The sequence below is a fragment of the Pectinophora gossypiella genome, chromosome 24, assembly GCF_024362695.1.
Source record: "Pectinophora gossypiella chromosome 24, ilPecGoss1.1, whole genome shotgun sequence".
NCBI classification, from domain to species: Eukaryota; Metazoa; Arthropoda; class Insecta; order Lepidoptera; family Gelechiidae; genus Pectinophora; species Pectinophora gossypiella.
The window spans coordinates 5357092-5377439 of NC_065427.1; the positions used below are offsets into that span (position 1 = coordinate 5357092).

The window sequence follows — 20348 nt, forward strand, 5'->3', positions numbered from 1 at the left end:
ATACGTCCCACTGCTGGGCACAGGCCTCCCCTCAATCAACCGGAGGGGGTATGGAGCATACTCCACCACGCTGCTCCACTGCGGGTTGGTGGAGGTGTTTTTACGGCTAATAGCCGGGACCAACGGCTTAACGTGCCCTCCGAAGCACGGAATCATCTTACTTTTTCGGATAGTCAGGTGATTCAAGCCTGAAAAGTCCTTACCAAACAAAGGACAGTCTCACAAAGTGATTTCGACAATGTCCCCATCGGGAATCGAACCCGGACCTCCAGATCGTGAGCCTAACGCTCTAACCACTAGACCATGGAGGCTGTTGGCCGTAAGTCCGTAATGGCCGTAAGTCTTCCTCAAAATAAATACTTAAATTGAGTGACTAGGCTCATGATCTGGAAGTCCAGATTAGATTCCCGACGAAGGAACGTTCTAAAATCACGTTGTCAGCCCGTTCTTTGGCTAGAACATTGCAGGCTGACTCACCTGGTTGTACGAAAAAGTAAAAATGATTCTGAGCTTCAAATGGCACGTTAAGCCATTGGTCCAGGGCTGTTAGCCCAAATGTCTCCACCAACCCGCACAGGGCAGCTAGTATGCTCCATAGCCCTTCAGATTGATTGGAGGCCTGTGCCCATCGGTGGGACGTATATAGGCTATTTATGTTATGCTCTGTGTATTTGAGTGACTAAACTAAACAGTAATGTTTAGTCCAATCCAAATATAAAGTTTATTCTAGACATCTTCAGACAAATAATTCAATGTCACAGTATAAAAAAAGAACTCGCATCACCTACTTAGAAGCCATAGCAATGCAAACAAAAGACTTCGCTTTCAATATTATTGCAGCAAACATTTTAAGACTCGACTAATTTTGTGTGTGATTCACAAACGAATTTCTAATTAGGTAGTTATTGCGTCTTTGGATTTAGTATTAATATGAGCGCTCTATAGGTACAAGTGTAATGTCACAGAATAAATAATACCTACTACGTTTAGAAGGGACACTCCGCCCCGCACCGAGTGAGGTCGATTTTACCTCACCCCCCCTAGAAACAGAGCGCACAGACTGTCTTTCTCCCTCACACTAGGCGACAACTTTTTACTGTAATTATAACAACACAACACAATCTCAAAATATATTTATTGTTTGTTTGTTTGTATACTCTTAATTGCTTTAAAGTACAAATGAATTGTACACATAGTTTAAGCATTTCTATCTTTTACGTAGTCATTAACCTTATCATAACCTTTTTACTAAGTTTAGGTTTAATCACTGTTTTAAAACTGTTGAAAGGTAAATTCTGAATTTCAATGGGAATCTTAAGAATCTAAAGACCCCTGACATGACTCATGTAACGACTACATACTTACATCAGTAAGTAGTAACCAGGACCAAGGGCTTAACGTGCCTCCCGAAGCACGGATCATCTTACTTTCGGACAATCAGGTGATCAGCCTTAATATCCTAACCAAACTAGGGATCACAAAATGATTTTTGTGATATGGCCCCACCGGGATTGGACCCGGGACCTCCGGGTCGTGAGCTCACCGCTCAAACCACTGGTCCACAGAGGCCGGTCTCTAAACCTATCTCTCATATTAGTAAGTTTATATCGTCACTGAAAAGGCAAAATTACGTAAGCGCCAAAATGCCATTTCAAGAAAAAGCCGTTTAAAATATTTTATTAGATTTTTATCATAACTTTCTACCCATTTATCCAATTTAGATGACGTCAACGTAAGTTTACATTTTTTCAATTTCTATGTCTAGCAATAGATATCATAAGATGGACTACTATTTTAGGATATTTTTGCGCTTATGTAATTTTGCATTTCCAGTGACGATATAATTTAGATAATGTGTTTGAATTTCTACACCTGTCACCTTCTCTATCGGTCGATGACGCAATTGCCCTTCTGTCTTCTTATTGTCTAATGATTGTTATCAAGAGAGTGGTCAATTACATTATGGGGTCAATATGATTGAAAAAACATTATTTAAAGAGTTGACAGGTCCATTAGGTTATGAGTGCTGTTAGTTTGAATTTGAAGAGTTAATGCAATGTTTGTTGTTGCTTAATAATATTATTTAGATGATTTTAACAGCCTCCGTGGTTTAGTGGTTAGAGCGTTAGGCTTACGATCTGGAGGTCCCGGTTCGATTCCCGATGGGGACATTGTCGAAATCACTTTGTGAGACTGTCCTTTGTTTAGTAAGGACATGGCAGGCTTGAATTATCTTCCATGCTTCGAAAGGCACGTTAAACCGTTGGTCCCGGCTTTTAGCCGTAAAAACACCTCCACCAACCCGCAGTGGAGCAGCGAGGTGGAGTATGCTCCATACACCCTCCGGTTGATTGAGGGGAGGCTTGTGCCCAGCAGTGGGACGTATGTAGGCTGTTTATGTATGTTATGTAGATGATTTTTGTTTTTATAGCACTTATTCGTGTTTAGGGAAACTTACAAAGAGAAAATTTAAATCGAAAAACATTCTGAATCGGACGGGACTTGAACCCGCAGCTCGTGCATGTGTGCGTGTGTGTATGAGTGTGTGCGCGTCGGCTGTATGACGATACATAGATCGAATTTCGCATGGACAGGAGGAGCACCCCGTGGTGTAATGGTTAACTCGCTCGTCCCTGCTTGACAAGAGCTGAGCAAAAGCTCGGAATTTTATTTTCTCAATATATTTTAGGCCAAAATTAACAGTTCTAGCCTATTTGATCCCACTGCTGGATGGGGGCTATTAAGTAGATACAAAAAAATGAGGGTCAAAAGATACAAAAGAATATCGCATCGAAGAATAAAGATAAAAGAAAAGATATAAATACAAATATACGTACACTTTGCACCAAAACACAGTTTTACAAAGGTAAAAATAAAGAAAAGATTAATTAAAAATAAAAGATTTAGGGTCAAAAGATACAAAAGAATATCATATCGAAGAATAAAGATAAAAGAAAAGATATAAATACAAATATACGTACACTTTATTGCACCAAAACACAGATTTACAAAGGTAAAAATAAAGAAAAGATTAATTAAAAAGAATAGATTTTCCTGTGTGATTTTATTATTATTATTTTATGATAGATAAGAATAAGGGAACGTTATTATTATTCTAAATTAATAAATGTTTATTATGGTATTTTAAAGTATTTACCTTCTGAAGAAGACTTGGGAAGAAATCTTTTGATTATAAACTGGAGAAGAGTATTACCAGAAAATGAACTAATATTTAGAACGCAAGCGCAACGTGAATATAAAGAACTCCAACGCGATATAAATATAAAATCTTTTATAAGACATGCATCAAAACAAGTCGTTTTTCTTGCACTACTGTCCGAATCTGTTCCGTGTCTATGTATAAAGTAAAAATTAGGTCGATGCAATCTTCCGCATAGTTTGTCTTTAGTATATACGTATATGGCAGAGGGGGGAGGCCTATGCCCAGCAGTGGGCGTCGTCGTACGGCTGATGATGATGTATATGCAATTTATCATTTATTTTTATTTTCATTTAGTTTACGCGGTTATTATCATAATTAAAGCACATAGAGTCACGAGTCTCATATCCCCATTTAAACGCGGTAAGAACCAGTTATTATGTGCTTTAATTATTTATAAAAACAGCGTAATCTTATACTATATCATGTGAGTTGTGAGAGGGATGACGATATTGACCTCCGACGTTCAGAACTCACCCTCGACATACATAATTCACGCGTTGTTTCCACCGGGGTAAGCAGAGACTTTAGAATTCCATTTGCTTCGATCCTGACACACTGCTCTTGCTCCATCTCGCATTGGATAGTTTTTTTTTAATATCTTTTATTTAATAAAGGACTTGGTACAAGAATAACGACCATGTCGTCCTCGTAATTAAACAGTAAATAGGAATTATTTTACATGATAGAAGCTTATTAATATAATTGACAATTTGCATTGGATAGTTGGAATTAATTGTGCGGGCAGTCGAGGGTGTGGCAGTGGTACCGTGAGTATTCTTCTAAAATAGTAGGTCTTCGAAACTCCAAATCAGTGCTTTTTGTTATTAGATGTCTCCGCCGGCAATCGAGCACTGGACCACGGGCGCCGTCAATACGTAATAACATTATGTTCCTACTTTTTCTCTTCAGATATTTTCTTCCCAATTTACGTCTTAATTGCGAGGAATGTCGCAAGATCGAACGTGTATACTCTCATACGTCAGGGTCGGATGTCAGGAGTCGGATGATGGTCAATTGTGGACGCCCACACGCATATGACACAATATCGCATCTGTTACAATTGCTTGCGTAACACATGAAGCGTATGGAAATCGCATTATATGAGACATATCTTGCCGCCGTGACAATCTACTGGTTTCTTCCGTAACATGATGGCGATAGGTTTGTCACCAGTTCCGTATCAGATTTTAATGCTGCCTTATTAGAAACGGATACGAAATGCGGAGAGACCAGCAGTGTGTAGTCCACACAGCTCTTTGCCTGCCCGAGAACAAAAGAGGCAGAGGACGCCTTCCTTATACTTGGTGGACCAGCATGTCCCGATTATTCAAAAACGAAAATTTACCCGACCCGACAACCCTAGACAGAATGTCAGGGCGCCGCAAAATTAGGAGAGCCGACCCCACCTAAAGTGGGATAGCGCAAGGAAGAAGAAGATTAGAAACGGAGACTGAAGATGATACCAGGCTTCAAATATACCTATAGTTCACGCCACGAAAAAGTTCACAAAAGGACAAACGATTCTAGGATGTTTTTGCAGATGATAATGTTGCCTTATAGTAAAGCACATAAGTGCCTCTTTGAAAAATCACATTCTTACATACATACATAAACAGCCTATACACGTCCCACTGCTGGGCACAGGCCCCCCCTCAATCAACTGGAGGGGTTATGGAGCATACTCCACCACGCTGCTCCAATGCGGGTTGGTGGAGGTGTTTTTACGGCTAATAGCCGGGACCAACGGCTTAACGTGCCCTCCGAGGCACGGAATCATCTTACTTTTTCGGACAATCAGGTGATTCAAGCCTGGAAAGTCCTTACCAAACAAAGGACAGTCTCACAAAGTGATTTCGACAATGTCCCCATCGGGAATCGAACCCGGACCTCCAGGAAGCTGTTAATCTTAATTTTCTTAAATTTTTTGTACTGGCCTAGATGTCCCTTCGCGAGTTGGAAGGTTAGGCAGGCTTCCTCCACCACGCATTTTATAGTTGGATTTAATTTAGCTTAGCTGTCAAACACGTTCACAGCATGTTTCTTTTTTTATTAACAAGGCGCTAAGTGAAACACTACATAATACACCACGAAAAAAGAAAACCGTAGTAGAAAAACATAACGTTACTCAGTCGGAACACGTAACGACGTAGCTGGAGAACACCTACTTATTTTCAAGGTTACGTTTGTAAATGACTCATAGACAGATAAGACGCGAGATTTTTTTTTTATCTCTGATGTAATAGATGTAAATATATACACGCGCTTTGCGAAAACTCCAGTAATCTTTACAAACATATTAAATTAAATCAAATATACTCTGTCAAACAGACATAACACATGAATACAGTACAATTTATTTTATTTTTATTTATTTAGAAGCTCGGTGGCGCAGCGGTAAACGCGCTCGGTCTGCGATTGTTAAGTTAAGCAACTTTCGCAAAGGCCGGTAATAGGATGAGTGACCACAAAAAAAAGTTTTCATCTCGAGCTCCTCCGTGCTTCGGAAGGCACGTGAAACCGTTGGTTCCGGCTGCATTAGCAGTCGTTAATACCCATCAATCCGCACTGGGCCCGCGTGATGGTTTAAGGCCCGATCTCCCTATCCATCCATACGGAAGGCCCGTGCCCCAGCAGTGAGGACGTTAATGGGCTGATGATGAGGATAATGAGTGCATCATTTTTTTTCGGAATTCTGCCTGAGGGGGTGAAATTTGAAATGGGACTTTTCGCAGTTTTCAAGGAAGCTAAAATTGGTACATCAGGAAAAAGGAACGTGAGCGAGGCTGCGGGTAAAAGCTATGTAAGCAGTTATGAGCAATATCATGTACCCACTTTAGAACCCTGTCGCACTATCATATTTGACATTTCATCATCATCATCATCAGCCCATTAACGTCCCCACTGCTGGGGCACGGGCCTTCCCTATGTATGGATAGGGAGATCGGGCCTTAAACCACCACGCGGGCCCAGTGCGGATTGGTGGTTATTAACGACTGCTAATGCAGCCGGGACCAACGGCTTAACGTGCCTTCCGAAGCACGGAGGAGCTCGAGATGAAAACTTTTTTTTTTGTGGTCACCCATCCTATGACCGGTCTTTGCGAAAGTTGCTTAACTTCAACAATCGCAGACCGAGCGCGTTTACCGCTACGCCACCGAGCTCCTCATTTGACATTTAATGAGATTTAAAAGTTAATGTGACATGGTTGCAAAGTGTACATATTACATATTGGTACTCGTGACCGTACCTAGAAATCTGTCTTATACAAAAATCCTTGACACAATTCTCGTTGGCTGATTCTTCACTACCATTGTACGCCGACTGTGCAAATTAGATTATCCTGTGTGTTGTCGATGCTATTCGAGGTACGAGTTATTTCATACAACCTACTCGTGATGATTCGAGTACACAACATCTTAATTTTATTTTAAGTTATACCTGTCATTGTCCTATCCGCCGAAAAGGAAAGGGACGGGCAATCGACAGGCATAAAAATGGAACACACGTCAATTTTAGGCACAAATCCAAAACAACCTAAAAATTTTACATTGGCCAATAACCCGACAGAATCATTTGACAGCACACGTCAAACGGATTGCATACCAGCGAGTCCCTTTCCTTTTCGGCGGATAAGAAAATGACAGATATAACTTAAAATAAAATTAGATGGTATTTACAGGAATTAGCACCTTTGTAAATATAAAAGTTATAGCAATTTCGCGCTCGGCCATTCGTATTGTCTTCATTTAGTTCGACCAGAAACACTGAGTGGAAACAAATAGATTATGCACGTGAACCCAAAATTTTAGACAATGTCATTGACCCTAACTGTAATACTGACAAAATGCAAACGATGCAACGTACGTACCATTTTTGGTCATGAAAGGGACAGCTATACAAAGTATGTAGGGGTGTCAGTTTTATAAGAAACACGTAAGATAAAATTTACCTGAACTGGGCTGGTTTTCCCTTCGCGGGTTGGAAGTTCAGACAGGCAGTCGCTTCTAAGAAACCGTAGCTGTCAAATCTTCAGGTTAGGTAAGCGGATTTGTAAAAAACGGGATAACGCTAGAAAGATACTTGATGATGAAGCGCTTTGTGCGAATAGTTGGGATATCCACCAAATAGGGATGGAACCCGGCCGTACGTCAAGTCTGAAGATAAAAGGGGGGTGGTGGAATGAGCTCATGTAGATCGCAGACACACTCCCAGCCGTTATGGTGTCCTGGCGCAACCAATGAGAAGCGACGGTGGTATCGCTACCACGGTATCTCAGGGCGTGTGTGCTTCCTTGGCGATTCTGAAGGAAACCCAAGCCTACTGAAAGCAAAACCAAATAACCCCCCAAAAGAATCCTGTAGGCTCTGCACGGTAACCGGCGCGGAATATATCGAGGCCTTCGACCAATAACCGTTTGACGTCCATCTACGTAGATAGCATTCGTATCGTTTATTGGTCAGACAGACCCGGCTGAGTTGGTTAGAGTATCGCCAGCAACCCTGGAAATAACTTAAGAAAACATGAAGTAAACACAAAACAATCTTGCGTCCTTTTCATACTCGTCGCTTATTTAGTATGCGCAGTGGTATAAGTATGGCGCGTGCTGACGAATATAGAAATGTATACTTCCGTATTCTCCTGCTGGTATGCTATTCATTAATACTTTCTAAGCAACATGATATTTCGATGCGTGATGTTAAGTGAATTATGAGCAAATAGTAATGCAAGTAATCGAAATAGATAATTGAGTGTAACGAATCAACCAATAACCTAACAATAGTTCGCAAGGCACGTTAAGCCGTTGGTCCCGGTTACTACGGTGTAAGTAAATAGTCGTTACATGAGCAGTGTCAGGGGCCTTTGGCGGCTCAATACTAACCCTGACACCAGGGTTGATCAGGTTGGTACTCCACTTCACAACCCACATGATAGAAGAACTAAATATGAAACACGTGTATCTACGAAGTGTATTGTAAAGCCATTAAAATGAGCATATGAACAGTTTGTAAACGCTAGAAACTTAGAATTATGTCTTCTTTCTTCTTTCTATCTTTTTGGATAGAGAACGTTTTTTATTTTTATCCGTATTTTCGACGCTTCTCCTGAAGACTTACCCTTACCTAGTGAAAACCACGTACCTAAGCGCCATTTTGAAAAATTACGATTCGTATGTGATGTTTGATAAACTTTCAACCCAGATAAATAGAAATTCGTTTACATTTTTAATTCATAATTCATTTATTCGCCTTAAAAATGGTAGGTACAGTTTGCAGATGGTCAGCATTTAGCATTTACCCGATAATATGCTTTTTGTTATAAATTGAAAGTAGTAAAGGTTTTTAATTGTATTTTTTTTAAAAGGTAACGGTATACTCACTATAAAGCGACGAAATAGATATGACGTGCTTTAAGAGATGTTTACTTTGTCCAACAATTTGCCAATGAATGTTGTTCTTGTTTGTTGCAGGTGGTCTGGAAGGCAAATACCGCGTGGCAGCCCCCGAGCTGATGCAGGATACATTCATGAGTGACTCCGAGGACGAAGGAGGTAAGACATTTATATTAATTAGGAAAAGGCTAAACGAAAATTATCTAGACTCTGCTTAGGAAATACATACATACATAGACATAGCGAGGAGAACCGATGGCTGCTGGGGCGGAAAGGTTCTAGAATGGCGACCACGTGTCGTACGACGCTCAGTGGGTAGGCCCGCTACAAGGTGGACCGACGATCTGGTGAAGGTCGCGGGTAGCCGCTGCGGGCAGCGCAGGACCGATCGTCGTGGAGATCCTTGGGGGAGGCCTATGCCCAGCAGTGGGCGTCGTACGGCTGATGGTGATTGACTTAGGAAATTTATGCGTGAGATTATGTATGTAGGTATGTTGACGATCGGAACCGAAAAAGATTGGTCCTTGAACTACAGACATTTCAATTACATTCGTATGGAAACTGTCTTGATGGACGATTCCAAGACTATATAGATAACGGCCTCAGTGGTCCAGTGGTTTGAGCGCTGGGCTCACGATCTGGAGGTCCCGGCTTCAAATCCCGGTGGGGACATATCACGATGTGATGTTTAGTTAGGACATTACATTGTGATCTCCGCTTCGGAAGACACGTTAAGCCGATGGTCCCGGTTACTACGTACTGATGTAAGTTAGTAGTCGTTACATTGCCCTGACACCAGGGTTGTGAGGTGAATTACCAACCTCATCAACCGTTATTATTGAACCGCCAAAGGCCCCAGACATGGCTCATGTAACGACTACTTATCAGTAAGTAGTAACCGGGACCAACGGCTTAACGTGCCTTCCGAAGCATATATCTGTTGTTTTATGAAATGTATATCTAATCTGTGCTAAATAAGAATCACATTGTATTCACTTCATACATAATATTACCTCTGGTCCAAGCATGATGTCATCAGATGATCTGGTCGTCTACGTCATCGCAATCTTCAAAACCAATTTGACCTTATAAAAGTTTATTTGTTAGCCGAGGTAGTAAGCAGGTGATGCCATTGCCTAGTAATGTTATACTTATAGACACAATTGCCAATAACAAATGTTGAATAGTCTAAATTACTTAAAAACTTAAAATTAAGAAAATAAAACCATTATTAAAACACATAATAACGGGTTTTTACCGCGTTTAAATGGGGATATGAGACTCCCGATATTTCGACACTGTTGCAAGTGCCATGATCACGGGATGACTGATGACATTTAAACGCGGTAAGAACCCGTTATTATGTGTTTTAATTATGACAATAACCGCGTAAACTTAAAACAATGAATAAAAACATTACTCTTTGTTGGACTGTAATACTAACATAGATATGAGTCTAATGTGATTAAATAAAAAAGGACCGAAATCGACGTGCACGCTAACTGTAGTCTGAAATGCAAGTAAATCTACTAGTCTTCCAATTAAATTTGTATAAGTTCCAAAACATCAACCGAACAATTTAACCTGTAATTTGCCTTTGCGTTCATAATAGGATTTTTGGGAATCTTCGTCATCATCGGGAGATTTTTATATGTTAGACCTATCGACAATTCCATTCCCTCGGAACTGACGTAACCAATCCCTTGGCAGGTGAAGTGGAGTGTCCAATCCAACAGCAGCAACAGTATCGCTACATGCATAGTGAGGCGGGCACGCTGCACCGAGCCAAGCCGCTCGAGGACAGCGTCACGGACGGACACCTCTGGCCCAGCAACAATGACCGCAAGATCGCCACCATCGACCGCCAGCCGCTTGACATCGGGTGAGTCAACCATACAGGACCTGAAGGAGTACAAAGGCTGCTCAGGCCTCGCGGCACGATATACCGATTCCTTCGACCAATACCCGTTCAACATGTAGCTACGTAGATATTATTCGCTGCGTTTATTGGTTGAAGACATCGATATATCGCGCCGCACGCGGCACGGGTGTCATACACACCCCTACAGGAGTTTAAAACTCTTACTAAAATCTTCATGTGCGAATAATGCTCGTAAATACTACGAAGGAAACGAGATTTCTGTTAATGAAACAGTCGGAAACATACATCAAAAATAAAATTAAATATACTTTATTGCACATAAACAAAACATACAAACATTTAGCAACAGTACAAATGGGCAGCCTTATTGCTCTGGAGCAACTTCTTCCAGGCAACCACTATCAGGCATCAGCCATAAAAATACTTAGAGATGTTTAGACATAGAATAAAGAATAATCCTGCGAATGTAGAACGGTAGCCCTCCGCCCCGCACCAATTCGTATCTGGCACCGACCTCACCCCTCTGGGTCTTACTTTAGTCTAAATGGCCGTAAGCCGCTAAGGAGTAAGGGAGAGAGCGCGTGGGCTGTTTGTCTCGCTCGCACGAAGAATGTGATTTTTATATAGAGTGCCTGGGGTGTGGTTTAGATCAAGAAGCTTATTTTAAACCAATTGCCACTTGACATTGAACGCAGTGCGAGTAACATCTTTGTTGTTTATTCATTTACCAACTCATAAGTCGTAGTATACGTACCTAAGATCATGGTATAAGAAAACCAGGTATGCTCAAAAGTGACAGCTAACATTTCAAGGTTAGCTCAGCTGACGTCTAACATTGTGTTGCCATTTCGTAAAAAAAAGTTACCCACGACCAATGTTTTTATATTTACTTTGCAAGGAAATTTCAAACTTTTAGTGAAAGATTTACTTAGTTTTAATATTTTTATATATCTGACAAATAATAGTAATTAAATACATTAGTCAGTAATTCACTTAATTTTCGATAATAAAATTTATGTCCTCGGAATGTTGAAGATACCAATTTATTGGTAACACAGTGGTAACACTTACGTCATCAAAGGGCTAGCAATGGCGGCTTGTCATAGGATTGAGCATATGTACCTGGTTTCCTTATACCATGCCAAAGATTAACTGCGCACTAACGTAGTATGACCGCCAGTGACATTTGATTAACTCTTGTGATTGCCTGTCACGCAATATCTAGAGTTATGAATAGCTGCTTCATGCAAAAATAGGCTAGTTTCCAACTAGTCAAATCAGTTACTTTTCACTAAACGTCAAAAACACGAAACCACTTTGGAATTTGTATGAAAAAGCACACTGTGACGTCATAGAAAAACAAGATAAAATATCGTAACATTTGACCGATACCAGGCAACGAAATGAGGGAGTGGGAGAGTCAAAATCAACCAAGATTGGTCCACCGTGGCCGCAAACTAACTTCATCGGGGTAGATTCAGGCCACATACCACTTATACCCGGTGGCCATAATAATAATAATAATTATTCCCTCCTTCCAGTGGCACTTGGTCTGTGACCCGTGTCTCTGGTAAATACCCTCCGAAAGAGGAGATAAACTATAGTATTAAAAAATAATAATAATATAACGTTTATTTCAGACCAACACAAATATGTATAACAGTCTATAGATTATTAGTAGGTTAATAACAATTGTGCTTAATAAACTATGTTAGTATTGTTAATTTAAAATCTAATTATTTACTTATTTTATCTTATTTACTATACCCATAGCTACTTCGACCCAGTGCCGTTGGATTAAGCAGTCCGGTCTAGCAGCAATCATTTTCAGGATGCCGTTGGTGCCATAAACAACATTTTTAAAATTTAAACAAATAAAAGACAAAACGAGAAATTATGTATTTTATGAGGCTGAGGGGTGCCACTTTTGAGGTTTCGCACCATCTAAATATATTGCTAGGGTCGCCACTGGATATCTAACAACAACCGTTGATTTCAGGTTCCTGGTGTCCTTCGTGGTGGATGCTCGGGGTGGGGCGATGAAGGCGAAACGGCGTGGTGGAGTACGCATCATAGTGCCACCCGCCGCCTGCGCCGCGCCCACCAGAGTGACATGTCGGTATGTATACAAGACTTTCATATCGGCTTTGCAACGGCCTCCGTGGTCCAGTGGTTGAGCGTTGGACTCACGATCCGGAGGTCCTGGGTTCGATTCCCAGTGGGGACATATCACAAAAATTACTTTGTGGTCCCTAGTTTGGTTAGGACATTACAGGCTGATCACCTGATTGTCCGAAAGTAAGACGATCCGTGCTTCGGAAGGCACGTTAAGCCGTTGGTCCCGGTTACTACTTACTGTGTAAGTACGTAGTCGTTATAAATGAGTCATGTCAGGGGCCTTTGGCGGCTCAATAGTAACCCTGACACCAGGGTTGATGAGGTTAGTAATTCGCCTCAAAACCCACACGATAGAAGAAGAAGAAGAGCTTTTTTAAGAGTTTTACAAGGTTTATAAAAAAATCTTGAACTGAACTTTTATAAAGACCTCTAGATTCTGAATATACAACTGGAGTTTTCGGGCTCTCTCTATCTATATTGTTTTTGGTGACCGTAGCCTGGAAAGTTCTTCATTGTTAAGTTGTACATTTCTAGTAATTTATTTATTTATGTTGAATATGAATCAATACGCCAGTTTCACTCGTCGATTTGGGCGTTTGCCACAACAGAAACAGATATTGATATGTTGTTGATTGAAATTGTAATTTGGGCTATATTTAGAAACAAAAGTCTGAATCTGACTTGGTATCGAGTGAATGTTCTGTTGTAATCATAACAGAGAAACTGAAATGCGGAAGTTTAATTCGATTATAGTCTTCAATAATTTCGAAAACAAACTTTTAGCCTCGTACATCAATCAATCAATCAACAATTATTTACTTATTGCAAATGGTGTTAGTGACATCGTAACGAATACTGAGGGGGATGATTCCGATCATGATTCTGAGTTGATATCAAGTGGAACTTCCTGTCGGTAAATTCGTGAAAATTTTAGTTAATTTTTTTAAATAATTTTCAGTTCCATTGTTTTGCGACGGAAAATTCCACTTGATATCAACTCGGAATCATAATCTGAATTATCCCTCAAAGTTTATAATAAACATGGATGTAAACAAACGGATATAAAAACATGGCTGCCTTAATGCAAAAATGTAGTCGACCCTCTGCTGTCATATAACAGTCTGTATTATGTATACGTCCCGCTGGAATGTCCTAAGGAATCGCCAATCAACCGTGCTGCTCTACTGCGGGTTAGAGGTCTATGCTCATATCAATCAAACCCCGGTACCGGACTTGTACCAATCAGTTATTAATTTATCTGAAATGCAGTTTTCACTAACACAGTTGGCTCGACCATTATAGACGGCGATACGGCTCTCCACCTATCACATTGGTCTAACAGAAAGATCGGTGAGACTCGGGGTGCTTAGGTCATCTTGCGATGGATGTACCTCTGTGTACCCCAACCATATTACACAATATTGTAGGTGTTGAAGCGCCGTGCGACTAGCGGAGGCAGCCCCTCGCTTTATACCGTTAGTCCCTACGTGTCAGGGCAACGGGGCATAGTTCATCTTGCGTTGGCTGTACATGTGACTGGGATATAGGAGTGAGCTCGTGTTATGTAAACTTACTGACTTACTGTTTGCCATTTCAGTGCTGCAACACGCCGTGCCCCAGCTGCGGCGCCGCCCCCGCTCATGGAGGGCGAAGCGCTAGCGTCCCGGCTGTTAGAGCTGCAACCATCGGGCGCTAAGTTCTTGGCGTAAGTATACTTTGGTTATACAGACAATTATCATTCTCCAAACCAATTCTCAATTATGATTAAACTTATGATTCGGGTATCTCATTCTTGCCTACTATTGGTTCCCGAAGATTCCGGGATCTCGTGAGATTGATATTTCCAATCCCGCGGGATCTCGAATTTGCGATCTTGAGTGGGGATTGTATGCTCTAGTTATCATCATCATCATCATCAGCCGTACGACGCCCACTGCTGGGCATAGGCCTCCCCCAAGAATCTCCACGACGATCGGTCCTGCGCTGCCCGCATCCAGCGGCTTCCCGCGACCTTCACTAGATCGTCGGTCCACCTTGTAGTGGGCCTACCCACTGAGCGTCGTCCGACACGTGGTCGCCACTCCAGAACCCTTCCGCCCCAGCGGCCATCGGTTCTCCTCGCTATGTGTCCTGCCCATTGCCACTTTCAGCTTTGCAATTCTCCCTAATTGCCCTAGTAGTACTGTAGTATAATTAATATGCGTTTCATATTCTCTCACAGTCCGGTGATCATCGAGGTGCCAATCTACACTGCGTCATGCAAAGAGCGTGAGATTGTGATCCTTCGCTCGGACACCGGCGACACGTGGCAGGACCACTACCTCCACAACAACGACAACCCCATGATACAGGTATACTATACACACATAGGGAATACACAACACATTCTCAAACAAGCATACACACACAAACTTCCGGAACTAATTTTATCGAAAGAGAGATCTATGTGTGTATGTTGTTGCAACGAATAAAGTTTTTGGGAAAAGGAAAAATCTAGAAAAACCTAGAAAATTTCAGGAAAAATGAAGTTTTTCGGTTACAAAAAGACATAATATATTATACAGCAGCATATTACAATATACCCAGCCTATATACGTCCGACTGTTGGATTCAGGTCTCCCCTCAAAACCGGAACTCCGCTACGCTGCTCCACTGCCGGTGGGTGGAGGTGTTTGAGCTAGCTAACTTTTTCAATCAGGTGATAAACTCGTTAATAATAAAACCATTTACTAATGTCCAATTTACCCCAACAGGAAGCTCTTCAGCGCGAGCGTCAGGAGTACGGCTCCACGGGCGAGACTCTAGGCGAGAACGGTGAGCGAGTGTGCCGCATCGTCACCTGCGATTTCCCGCATTACATCGCGTGCGTGTCGCGCGTGCGCCAGGAGGTGCATATCATCGGCCCTGAGGGAGGCACCGTCTCCAGCGCACATACGCCACAAGTGAGTTCCTAGCATTGTCCGGTCTTCCCAGGGGCCGCTCATGGTGACAGGGTTACTATTCGGCCTTTAGCGGCTCGATAGTAACCTTGACACCAGGGTTGATGAGGTCATTGATCTCACAACCCATACGAGAGAAGAAGAACAAGGTCCCTTACTTGAAGATTTGACAGATCCAGTTTTTACAGAAGCGACTGCCCTGACTGAAAACCAACCCAATACAAGTTAGGTCACATGCCACAGAAATGTATATGATCCAAACATAAGTTCGAAAACAATTTCGGAAATTATTGCGCCCGTGCTGGGTTCGAATCGGTGACCTCAAAATGTGACTCAAATGAGTTCGAATATTGCCTTGATATCTAAACTGAATTCGACTTTATGAGGTGGTTTCCAGGATTTATGCAATATGCTCTCCCCCTATTACATGGCTGGAGATGACTGCCAGGGTTGTCACTTTGGGGAACCAGTATCCTCCTACACCGTCGTGACGCTGTTATTTTACAATACCAAAATTGTCGTCAGGTCCAAGCCTTGTTCCCGCCGCAAGCGCTCACGAAGCGCATCCGTGTCGGCATCCAGGCGCACAGCGCGCCTCCCGAGCTGAGTCGCCGCGTGCTGCCGCGACACGTCGCCGTATCGCCCGTGATAACTGTCGAGCCAAGGCGCAGGAAGTTCCATAGGAGCATCACGCTCACTGCGCCCTTGCCAGTCCAGGTAAGATAAGGAGGACATCTTTGGAAGTATCTTCGTCTATTTTACACAGTTCCCAAAGTATCTTCTCTGCTGAAATAAAGAAAAAACTGAATTACTTATATGCTGATGCTTAAAAAGTGTAGAAACACAAAAAAAAAGTGTTTATTTCTTGTTTTCAAGCAGCATCAAGTTATGAGGCAACCCCAGGAAGCAAGGTTAATGCTTGAGTTGGGGATGTCTCGCTCTTACCCTAGTTGCTAACACTAAATAGTTGACATGCAAAGCAAATGTTATATTCAGTAAAAAGTAGTTTTGTTTCTAGATTTTTGGCCAATTATGACATATATTTTCACATTGACATTAGGGCGGAAGGCAAGAGGGAAACCACTGCATTATTTTTCCCTAAAAATGTAGCATGGAGAATATTACACCGACAAGAGGGTGGCTCTTAAATTAATGATGATGAATATTTATTTTAAGTGCAGTCCGTGTTAGTCGTTACGTTAGCCACGTCAGGGGCCTTTGGCGGCTCAATAGCAACCCTGACACCAGAGTTGTTCAGTAATTCGCTCTTTGATATTGTGAAACTATTGTAAGTACATACGTACATATGGTTGCATATCAATAGTATGTCCACTATCTGAGGATCGAGCTCAGTGGCGTGCCACAGAGAGGCCCATATATTCCAGCAGTGGACGAGCGTAGACAGTGATGATGAGTATTTCCACCTAATATTTCCTCTTGGTTTCCCAGGAAGGCCAGATAAAGCAGGACAAGTCGACGACCTCCCATTTGCGCCTGCTCTGCTCCATAATGGGGGGCCAGGCGCGCGCGGTGTGGGAGGACGTGACTGGCTCCACGCCGCTCACCGTCACCGAGGACTGCGGCTCCTTCACCACCACCGTCTCCGCCAGGTTCTGGCTCATGAACTGCCAGAACGTCAGCGACGCCACCAAGCTCGCCACCGAACTCTACAGGTTAGTAATTGTCACAACTTAAATAACGTGGTATTATTAAATGATAGACCTTTTAGGTGAGAGGCCTTATTGGTTGAGAGGCCTTATTGGTTGAGGAGGCCTTATTGGGTGAAAGGCCTTATTAGTTGAAACGCCTTTTTCAGCGAGAGGCCTTATTCAGCGGCTAAACTTATTTAGCGACAGGCCTTATTCAGCGAGTGGCCATTAGCGGTAGGCCTTATTCAGCGGTACTAACTTGCGTACCATAATATAGAGACCTACAGTTTGGAATAAAAGATCTTTCTCAAGGAGATGAATTGACTTCTATTTTTGATGAAGATTGAGATGGTTCCGCAGATTATGCAATTCCATTTGGATCCCCTTTCATCCCCATCCATCGCAAGATGAACTAACTAAGTACACACCTGACCGAGCTTTCTTTTTGATCAACGTGATAGGAGGTGAGTAGTAGCGCCATAATGGTCAACTGTTACTGAAAGTGCAGTTGTCACCGGGTTTCCCGTTTGATAAGCAAGCCGGTGAACCACAGAGCCACAGTGACTATAATCAATGTAATCGTATTAACAATATTACCGTTGTCAACAGAGAAATGTTGCTGGTGCCATTCGAGGTGCGCATCGTAGTGTTGGGCAAGCGACTGGACGCGTTGGAGGGACGACTGCTAGTGTTGTACATCACCGACAGATACGCGTACGATACGCTGCTGCAACAGGTATAATAACACAAGTAAATAAATAATTAAAGAAATTTTCTGTACAGCTGTTCTGTGGCCAACTTCACAGATGTGGCATTTCGCTATAGCTCTTGTTAAAAAAAAATATACATTTAGTTTTTGATGGCTTCCGTGGTTCAGTGGTTGAGCGTTCTGCTCACGATCCGGAGGTCCCGGGTTCGAATCCCGGTGGGGACAAATAACTTTGTGATCCCTAGTTTGGTTAGGACGTTGCAGGCTGATCACCTGATTGTCCAGAAGTAAGATGATCCGTGCTTCGGAAGGCACGTTAAGCCGTTGGTCCCCGTTACTACTGATATAAGTACGTAGTCGTTACTTGAGTCACGTCAGGCCCCTTTGGCGGCTCAATAATAACCCTGACCCCAGGGTTGATGAGGTTGGTAATTCACCTCACAACCCACACGATAGAAGAAGATTATTTAGTTTTGTGTAATATGTGTTTGATTCAGTCGAATTGGTTTTTGTAATGGCTGAATGTAAAATAAATAAAGTTAAACATACTCACTCCTTTTTGCCCGTGCAGGAGCACTACACGGAAGTGGCGCATTCGACGGCAGTGCGGTTCCTGGACGGCAAGGAGATATTCCTGGAGTTCTCCGGCAACCTGGTGCCAGTCACCAAGTCGGGGAGCCAGCCCGCCTTCAACTTCGAGGTTAGTCTTCTATGTTATTTGTAGCTTCTATCCTGGAGTGGTCCTGGCCGAGTCCTTTTTTGAAGTGATTTATGGCGTTAACAAGCAGTTACAAGGCCGGACAAATGGTGAGCTCTGAGAACAAAATACAAAATTAAGACAACAGTACTGAGGCTGCCCAGTTGGGCGCGAACCTCGGCTCAGAGCGTCGTCTGAGATTATATTTGGAAGAATTTATCGACCCTAGTGGACCGATAGGGATAAGCGTTGCATGGTTCCCGATGTGATGTATGTGGCAGAGAGGTTGAGGATGCTTAAAGTAGACATATGATCCATAATAAACTTGCGTTTTATTACAGTCATTCAAAGACAACCGAGTAGAATTCACCGTGAGAGTGAAGCATCACGAAGAGAAGCCATCTGGACGTATTTACTTCATGAACGAGCCCAAGGTTTGTACCGAATTTCTTAAATATGACTTAATTGCCTTGGAGAAGTTATGCCTTGACTTCAGTCAAGGCATAATTTCTGACTCGTGTCCATTATGTACAAAAAACAGCCTATATGCGTCGCAGTGCTGGGTAACAGGCCTCCATTGGAGCATACTCCAACCACGACTGCGGGTTGATGAAGGGGTCCAGCGGCTTAACGTGATTCAACCTGCATTGTCCTAGCCAAACAAAGGAAGTCCCTATCGGAAATCGAACCCGGACCTCTAGATCGTGAGCCCAATGCTCTAACCACTAGACCACCGAGACTGTTGGAATTGTTGGAAACTTCAATCAAAAAGAGTTGACTCTGACAGGATTTGAATCTTGCAGCTCTCGTCAGCTACGAGCATTACACCCCCGTTTCTTCATCCTGTCCATGCGAATATAATTAATGCGAATATGTTATAATTAATGAAATCATCACCTCCCTAGCATTATCCCACTTTTCACAGCGTCCCCTTACCTAACCTGAAGATTTGACAGGTCCGGTTTTTAATAGAAGCGAATGCCTGTCTGACCTTCCAACCGGCGAAGGGAAATCGAGACAGATACAGGTTATAATTAATGAAATGTCCTTGTAATTGTCAGGTGGCTAAAGGCGAGGAGTCCCAGACGCCGGTGTGCGTGCTGGACGTGGAGCTGCCCGACCGCATCGCGCCGCGAGCCGGCAAGAGCCAGCTGGACTACCTCAACCTCGACCAGTCCGGTACGTACTCGCAATATATATAGGATACCGCGCCCCGGCAACAGCCAGCTGGACCACCTCAACCTGGACCAGTCACGTACTGGACTGGTTCCAGGTTGAGGTGGTCCAGCTGTTATATACAGGGTGTACGACCCTGGTGTACTCACAGTATATACAGGGTGCCGCGAGCCGGCAAGAGCCAGCTGGTCTACCTCAAGCTCGACTGGTCACAAACCGAGCACAAATCCTGGACCACATGATATCATTTATCTATCTATGATCCAAACATTATGAATTCTAATTCAAACTTAAAGTCGAATTCAGTGGTTCTGCCTTTTCAGGACACTTTTAATATATTAGCTTCATATAATTTACCTTTCTCTTCTCCAGGCTTCGACGCCCTGAAGGATGAGCTGAGCTTCCACTGGGGCGAGCACAACAACAGTCTCGGCCCCGGCTCCCTGCCGCCGGCGCCGCCCACGCAGGTCAATGGACATGTAAGTATTAATACATCTGGTTACGTCGAAAGTTTAGAAGGTGTTTTAAGACAGTCACTTAGTATCATCAATCAAGTAGTTCTTTCA

The 20348-nt window shown here is 42.7% G+C and overlaps 1 protein-coding gene and 1 long non-coding RNA gene across 4 annotated transcripts in view; one reads left to right on the top strand and one right to left on the bottom strand.

The window, feature by feature from the left end:
* LOC126377796 (ankyrin-3-like) overlaps nucleotides 1–20348 on the top strand; it is a 215637-nt gene that overhangs the window by 186969 nt on the left and 8320 nt on the right. For all 3 annotated transcript variants that reach the window (XM_050025634.1, XM_050025633.1, XM_050025635.1), the window contains exons 18-30: nucleotides 8691–8771; nucleotides 10323–10494; nucleotides 12494–12613; nucleotides 14210–14317; nucleotides 14834–14963; nucleotides 15366–15554; nucleotides 16077–16268; nucleotides 17001–17224; nucleotides 17810–17936; nucleotides 18481–18609; nucleotides 18948–19040; nucleotides 19668–19785; nucleotides 20155–20261. In XM_050025634.1, coding sequence (XP_049881591.1) covers nucleotides 8691–8771; nucleotides 10323–10494; nucleotides 12494–12613; nucleotides 14210–14317; nucleotides 14834–14963; nucleotides 15366–15554; nucleotides 16077–16268; nucleotides 17001–17224; nucleotides 17810–17936; nucleotides 18481–18609; nucleotides 18948–19040; nucleotides 19668–19785; nucleotides 20155–20261 — 1790 coding nt within the window. The remainder of the gene's footprint in view (nucleotides 1–8690; nucleotides 8772–10322; nucleotides 10495–12493; nucleotides 12614–14209; nucleotides 14318–14833; nucleotides 14964–15365; nucleotides 15555–16076; nucleotides 16269–17000; nucleotides 17225–17809; nucleotides 17937–18480; nucleotides 18610–18947; nucleotides 19041–19667; nucleotides 19786–20154; nucleotides 20262–20348) is intronic.
* On the bottom strand, nucleotides 15141–17094 carry LOC126377941 (uncharacterized). The gene is made up of 2 exons (XR_007568013.1): nucleotides 16976–17094; nucleotides 15141–16337 (listed from the first exon to the last, which is right to left on the bottom strand). It is a non-coding gene; the product is annotated as an uncharacterized LOC126377941 (long non-coding RNA).